This window comes from Azolla caroliniana, unplaced genomic scaffold (genome assembly GCF_043228905.1).
Source record: "Azolla caroliniana isolate FFs.n. ecotype wild unplaced genomic scaffold, voAzoCaro1.0.p SCAF_16, whole genome shotgun sequence".
Classification (NCBI taxonomy): Eukaryota; Viridiplantae; Streptophyta; class Polypodiopsida; order Salviniales; family Salviniaceae; genus Azolla; species Azolla caroliniana.
The window spans coordinates 14,182,125-14,190,217 of record NW_028230451.1 but is presented as its reverse complement, the minus strand read 5'-3'; the positions used below and the strand labels follow the sequence as shown (position 1 = coordinate 14,190,217).

General features: G+C 37.3%; 1 protein-coding gene across 1 annotated transcript; it reads left to right on the top strand.

Moving 5' to 3' along the window:
- Nucleotides 1-5,910: 5,910 nt before the first annotated feature.
- LOC147854039 (pathogenesis-related protein 1-like) lies at nt 5,911-7,729 on the top strand. Its single transcript, XM_087332369.1, has 2 exons — nt 5,911-6,128; nt 7,407-7,729. Exons 1-2 carry the CDS (start codon nt 5,945-5,947, stop codon nt 7,694-7,696), a joined length of 474 nt encoding a protein of 157 aa, XP_087188495.1. The 5' UTR covers nt 5,911-5,944; the 3' UTR covers nt 7,697-7,729.
- The last annotated feature ends 364 nt before the right edge of the window (nt 7,730-8,093 follow it).

The window sequence follows — 8,093 nt, the reverse complement described above, 5'->3', positions numbered from 1 at the left end:
AACCAAATGATGAGACGGCAAGTAGTGGAGACTCAGTCGTGATGTCCCCGCGTAAAGAACCGAGGAGACGGTTTACGCGCACGGAGAAGGGCAAGAAGAAAATGCCGGAGTACGATTTCGGCAGTGCCGAGTAAGTTCGAAGCGAATCTGACATTGAGCCGATCGTAAAGAAACCTTCGTGGCAAAGGTCAAACTCGGCCGAAAAGGTTGTTAAATCGGGTGATCATGATTTAAGCCGATCTACCCACCAGAAGAACCCCGTAAAGAGATACGGGTATAATGAGTACATGGCGCACCATTACGCGTACATGACGTGAGTGGCGGAAGTGCGTGAGCTGGAGAGCTACGTAGAAGCGGCGAAAGACGCGAACTGGCATGCCGCAATGGAGGAAGAGATACGCGCATTATTGGAGAATGAAACCTGGGACCTAGTTGACGCACCGAAGGGTGTGAAGCCAATTGCATGTAGGTGGGTGTACAAGGTCAAGTACAACACTGACGGCTCGGTCAACCAATACAAGGCCAAGGTTGGTAGCGAAAGGCTACGCGCAGAAGCACGAGGTGGACTATGACAAGACCCCGTAGCAACGGCAAAGGGGTGGGACTTACATCAAATGGATGTAAAGAACATGTTCCTGCAAGGTGATCTTGAGGAACAGGTGTACATGGTACAGCACCCCAGATTTCTATCTAAACAAAACACCTCGGCAGTTTGCCAATTGAAGAAATCCTTATACGGACTGAAGCAAGCCCCACGAGCTTGGAACGCAAAGATTACGCAACAGTTGCGTAGGATGGGGTTTGCGTCGTCGAAATTAGACTCTTCTCTATTTTTTTCGCAAGGACAATATGGACCGGTTAGCCTACTCTTGTATGTTGATGATTTAGTCATCGTCGGTGCTGACCTTGACGAAATCCGCCGCCTGAAGTCTCAGCTTGCGGCATCGTTTGAAATGAAGGATCTCGGAGACCTTCATTACTTCCTCGGGATCAAAGTGATCCGCAACCTCGAAGGCATTTTGATCAGCCAGCGTCATTACGCGCTGAATATGCTCTTCAAGTTCAGGATGGCAAATTGTAAGCCCATCTCGACCCCTCTGGACAGAACCGTCAAGCTTCGCCGAGATTCGGGAAAGGTGTGAGACCCAACACGGTTCCGACAAATTGTCAACAGCCTTATCTATCTGACGATTACTCAGCCGGATCTTAGTTATCCAATCGGCCTAATCAGTAAATTCATGTCGCAGCCTACAGTCGAACACTTTCAGTGCGCGCAACGGATACTACATTATGTCAGCAGCACGAAAGACATGGCGTTGTTTTATCGGGCTGGCATAGTCGAACAGTTCGTCAGCTACACGGATGCCGATTGGGCTGGAAACGCCCACGATCGTCGATCCACATCCGGATATGCCTTCTCATTAGGAAGTGTTGCGATCACGTGGAGCAGCAAAAAGCAGCCGACAATAGCACTGTCGAGCACGGAGGCCGAATATCGAGGGGCAACTATCACTACATGCGAACTCATTTGGCTGAAACGGCTATTACGGGTTCTGCAGGTAGAGGTATCTGACCCGACGATGATCTATTGCGACAACCTTAGCAGTATCCACCTTGTGAAAAACCCTGTGTTCCATGCCCGAACCAAGCACATTGAGGTGCATTACCATTTTGTCCGCAAGTGGGTCCTTTCAGGAGAAGTTGAATTGGTACATGTTTCGATTGATCGGCAAATTCCCGACATCTTCACAAAACCATTTGGTCTCGACAAGTTGCGGCATTTCTCGGGTGCGCTTGGGTTGTGTCACCTCGACATGCTGAACTTGAGGGGGAGAGAGGAAGATCAGGGACCAGAGCATGAAAGGAGCGGAGGTAAGCATCACGGCGGAAGTGACCGAGATGCGGAGTCGGATGGAGAATTTGACTTCGAACCGGCTAAAGAAGCCGAAGACGGAAGCAAGGACCATAAGCATAAGAAAGAGCCGAGGATAGCCAAATCAGGGGGAGATACAGCCAAGAAGGGCGTAAAGGCCAAGACCAAGACGTGGTCTGATGTAGTCAAACGCCTAAAGACTGGTCATAGAATTGGTCCTTCATCCAATGTCATGGTGAGTAAGATTGGACATTCTATTTGTCAAAAGTCCTCCAACATGGTTGACAAGAGTTTGGTTCCTTGTTTGGGAGCTATAGAGGATAAGGTTATTGATTTTTTTGGCATATCCATTTCCATGGATTTACATGTAATACTCATTAAAGGTCCATCTTATTCCTTAATATTAGTAAGACCTTGGATGCAAGAATTACATGTCATACATGATTGGAGTATCATGAACTTATCACCATCAAAGGGGTTTAACATCTTCTACAACTTGTATCTACAACAACTAGTCAAATGTATAAAGGAGAAAGAATCATCTATCAACAATGGCAAGCAAGAAGAGGAAAGCATAACAATTGATGTATCTTCATGGGATAGGGAAAACAAAGCATTCCATGTGGTGTCTACGAAGGAAGAAGAAGTCATTGAAGAGAAAAGTATTATCACCTTGGAGGAAAAAGAGAAGATGATTTCAAACGATATCCAAGGAGAAGAGTATCTAATGTTTATTTCTCTTCTTTCTAAGTTTCCAAAGTTACTCATAAATGTCTATTCACAGGTAATAGGAGAAGATGGTATCAAACACCATATTAAGTTGAATAATTGCCCAAATGCTTCAACAATTTGAGGTTGTGCAAAAAGAAGATCATAAAGCTTTGTTACGATATAGTTTCATTTATAATATGGAGGATTTGAAGTGTGTGTCACCTATTGTTATGGTTCCAAAGCATAATGACATCAACTTCAAACCCTTCATTGATTCAACCAAAAAAAGATCAATTTTCACTTCCTTTCCGAGATGAGATTGTTGATGAAATAGTCATTTATAAAAAACAAGGTAGTGTGGAGAATGTGGTATGCCAAGAAGGAATTAATATGGATGAGTCAAAGATCAAAGTAATTCAAAAGGTGACAATTCCAACAAGTCTCAAAGCTTTGAAGCTATTTGTGGAAAAGGTTCGCTCACTTGAAAGGTTTATTCATATGTACTTCTCTCAAGAGCTAAGTATTGCATGACCCTACTCGTGTTTAGAGAGTGGACGAAGACATAATAATTGTGCTAGTCTCTTTCTTTGTGTTGACAAGGAGAAAGATGGTGATGGAAATTGTCAATGTGTGTGTGTGTGTTTAGAAGTGTGAAGTTTTTCCTACCGACTAGCAGGGGTTTTACTCACATAATTTGTTTCTTTTTTATTTATTCTCTCCTTCTTTGTTTATAGCCATGAATAAGGCAAAGAAGAATCTTTGGTTTTATTAGTAGCTTAGGGTTCACCAAGAAGCAAGGGGGAGGGCTAAATGTGAAAGTGTTTTTAGAATTCAAGGTATTGAACACTACAAGAATATAAGGTATGGAGCATTCACATCCGGAGGTCAAGAACACAAACCAAGGTCTTGAGGATAAGTTAAACTAAAAGCAAGACACGTGGAGAAAAGTAAAAGAAGAAAAAAGCGGGCCACCAAAACACAATCTAAAACGAACGCTCATAACTCATTTGTTTGGAAGCCAAATATTATGTTCAAATATAGGTTGGAAATCTTGTAAAGAGAGTTATCCGTAGCTTTTTTAATCTCTAAATGTAGAGCTCGGATGAGGGAGATATGACGATTAGAAGGTCGTTGTGTCATAGCTAAAAATAGGAGATAAAAAACTTCTAAAAAAAACGTGAAAAAGAGAAGAAGAAGATTATAAGAAGTGAGAAGGGGAGTATAGAAGGGGAGATAGAAGAAGTGATACCTTTGTAATAAGGGGAGGAAAGTAAGGTTGGGGGTTTTGTTTTTAGTCTACTTCTTGTGATGTTTTCTTCCCCATTCATGTAATGTGGTTGAGTCATTATCAATAGATCTTTGTTGTTATGGATCTATATCTCTTCTTTCTATCATTACTCTTTCATAACCTTTGATTCATATGAACATGTAGCCTCATAACAAGTTTATGACTTTAAAATTATTTACCAACATGTTTTGATATCAATATATCATATTCTTAATCATTCACGAGAAAAGACTCTCATCGTGCTTCATATAGGTTGGACATCTACATAATAGAGTCAATGAAATTCATATTTAGTTCCACAAGAAATTATGTTAGTTTACCACTTGAAAGATATTATGACATGTATACTCTAAAGTTTAAACTCTTTGTCCTCTTTTCTTTCGATTTGACTTGAAAGATAAGTTTAATCTACTCTCATGTCTCATTCAAATCTATAGAATAACACATGGGTAATATTTCAAAGCATTAAATGATTTAAAATGCTTTAAAGAAATTGTCGTTGTGACTTGATCATACATGTAAATTCTTTGTCCTCTTTTCTTTCAATTTGACTTGAAAGATAAGTTTAATCTACTCTCATGTCTCATTCGTATCTATCTATTATATAACACATGGGTAATATTTTAATGCATTAAATTATTTAAAATGCTTTAAAGAAATTGTTGTTGTGATTTGCTCATACATGTGAACTCCGTAACACGCAAACAACATATGAACCTTTCAAGATGTATGAAGTTGAGAGTAATAAGAATTAGAAGTCGGTAAGTGTTTGGCTCAAGGAGGAATTGAGTCGTTAAACCATCGTTAAACATTTTGGTGTTTCGGTGCTTGTGTTTGTTGAACCGATTTGAGCTTGATTGGGTTCGGATTGAAACTCGTTGAATCCACTGAAATTGGTTAAGCCATTTTTATACTTTTAAACTAATAGGCACACACACACATAGGGAAATAAAGATATATCGTCTTTTAAGAAAGACAGAGAAAGAAGAAAGAAGGATATATGAACATCTTCTAAGACCAAAATTGTCTAATGAGATCAATGATACAATATGCGATTCATACTGAATCATTGAATATAAATTAAATAAATTTAAAACCATTAAACTGTTAAAACTGTGGTATCAAACCGTTGAAAATAGAACCGAACTGAACCGTTTAAATCGTTAGTTCGTTAAGCCGTGCTTTTGCGGTTCAGTTTGGTTCAAACCAAACCGTTGCCAATTGTTATTCATAAGAAGAGCAATTCATATGTGGGAATAAGGCATGCGTATGAGATCAAAGTTTAGGTAGTCAAAACGTATGTCAAGAATACGCAAGACATATTGGCACTACAAAGAGTATATAGATACATTAGAAAAGTCAAGAATATCCTAAATCATAGATTACCACATCTTGTTGGAAATGTTGGATGTAAACTACAAGAGGTTGAGCTCATGTGCATGCCTTATTCCCACATTGAGACTTGGTGCTTTAGCATATGAATATCTCTTCTTAAAAAGGAGATACACATGAAGAAAACTTCTGAACGTAGGTCTCATGGGTCAATATTGGCATCTCTATTGACACAAAAAATATTTGTCTATCTATCTCTATAGTACAAAACTAAAGAGCAATCAAACACCGTCGAATATGGGCTTCAAAGTCACTTGTTTTGTTGTAGATTTTTATTGTTTTTTTTTTCAATAATACAATACGAATCGCATTTTTGTGTCATTTTTCTCATGAGTCAATTTTGGTCTTCGAAGATGTTCAGTCAAATTGAAAGAAAAGAGGACAAAGAGTTTTAAAGTTTAGAGTATACATGTCATAATGTCTTTCAAGTGATAAAGTAACATGATTTCTTGTGGAATTGAAAATTATTGAGTCTAGTTGTGTAGATGTCTAAGCTATATAAAGCACGATATGAGTTCTTTCTTCCACGTGTAGTAGACAACATAGATCACATGAAATTCTTGAATGTTTTCTTTTTTAATGTATTACCATGTGCTCATATACTTTTAAATTCTTCTGAAGTATATATATACTCATTGAGTTGATTCAGTATTCACAATAGAGACAAAAGGAGGGACAACATGAAACAATTTGAGGTAGAGGCGTTAGTCGGGCATTCACCAAAAGAGGTTTGGAGGCTATTTATAAAGAACTTTCAAGACACTCTTCCTAAAGTCGTTCCACAACACTACACCTCTTGCGAGTATTTGGATGGCCCCCCTCTTGCTGCAGGTGGCGTGCTCCAAATCAACTATAACACTAAGAGTAAGACTCCCTCATCTTTGTGTATGTGTGTATGTATTTACATCTATTTATATTACAAATTACAAACTGATATGATCTCTTGTACAAGGGAATATTATGTCATTGAGTGTGGTTGTGTATGTGTAAGTTGTAACCACTCAGTCCATGATGGAAGATCTATTTTGTGAAGTATTAAAAACATTTATCTCAATACGTAAAATGTTTCTAAATAGTCTAAAAATGATAAAAATGCCAAGAGATTTCATGTTTTGATGATTCATGGATAACTTTAAGGTGCTTCGATAGCCGTGCACGTAGTAAACATAGATTCAGATGCATATTCTCCATATGTCACTAACTTATCAATTTGATATTGTCATCAACTTATTACCCATTTGAAAAAATCATGGATATAAAATCTTATTGTTAAGTAAACCATCAACTCACTTGTTATTCATTGAGAAAATAACATTCTTTAAAATTGTCTATGTACTATAAATGCAATGATATACTTGGAGTCTTGGTGAGTTGAATGTAATGTTGTAATGATTTATAGTGTCATTTGTTTATCATGAGTTGCCACTCTACTACTAATTTAATTAATTCATTTCCATTCTATTTGATATTTTTCCAAATTTAATTAATTTATTAAACCATCTATCCTTTAAATAGGTCATGTTTTCATAGCCCATATACATAGGTCGTATCTCACAAACCTTAATGCTCTAATGTGCTAGTTGCGAATACAAAGTGATGTGAGAGTTGGAGTAGTGACTCGTTAAATCTTTTTCCAACACAAGATTGTTTGACTTAGTGGTGTAAATGGATGTCCATACACTAAGTTGGTGTATCTGGATTTCAATAGACTCTATAAACATTCTTTATATACCAATAGGATGATTAGAAGTCTATCATATCCTAATTTCCCCTCATGTGGTTATTTCTTCGTCTTGTTGTTGGCCTAAACAAAAAATAGGCCATTGTTTAGAAAGCAGACAAACCCCATTTAAGTGAACCTTGCACATGCCAAAATAAGCGAATTATTTCTTCTGTTCCAATCATGTTAATGCTTAATTTTCTGGGAAATTGTTAATAAGTGCTTTTAGTATATTCAACTAGTTAAACTATATGGCTTAGACTTGTTAAACCATTTGTTTTGTAAAATTTCTTGTACATCGATATTTGATCAAATGGAAGTAATCATTTAACGCAAGATGTTATGTATTGCACTAGAATAATGTGTTCTTTTATACGAGATATTTTTAACTCTGCACTCTATGATGCTATGGTTTTCCCCAGCATTCCCTCATTTTGACTATATAAAGGGTGTATGGGACTACGTGGACCATGATAAAATGGAACTCAAAGGTACTGTCATGGAAGGAGGATATTTGGGAAATCATACAAACCCCAACATGACTTACGACATTCGAGTTCTAGCTGGAACTGAACCAAATACAAGCATCATTAAATGGATACTAGAATATGATGAGAATTTTGGGGATAGCTTCCAAGAGTATATGAAAGAGGAGGCACACATATTAGCAACATATCTTGAATCGCATATCACTGAATTTACTAGCAAATAAAAGATATGAGTATTGATGAAGAAATAAAAAACTTTTAAAGTTATTTTCGAATCATGTATGTATCAAAAGTCATATATGCAATGAAGTTTGGTATTTTCCTTTTACCTTTGTAAAATGTTTGTTGAAGAAAATGTGTTTTCAAGGCATGTGCTTGGGTGGAAAAAATTTGTTTGTGCATGAGAAAACAACTTTCTTCAAAGCCTTCGATTTGCATTCTAGCATTGCACCATATTCTAACTCGGTCATTCATTTTTGGAAAAAAAAACTTAGTCATTCATAACATATCCTCAACCATCTTGGAATACATGGGTGCTTGTTTAAGGTCTAAATATATTTCATGAGAGAATGATTGTAATGTCTAAGCTATCCATTTCATTCAATGTAAAGGCATTTTTTA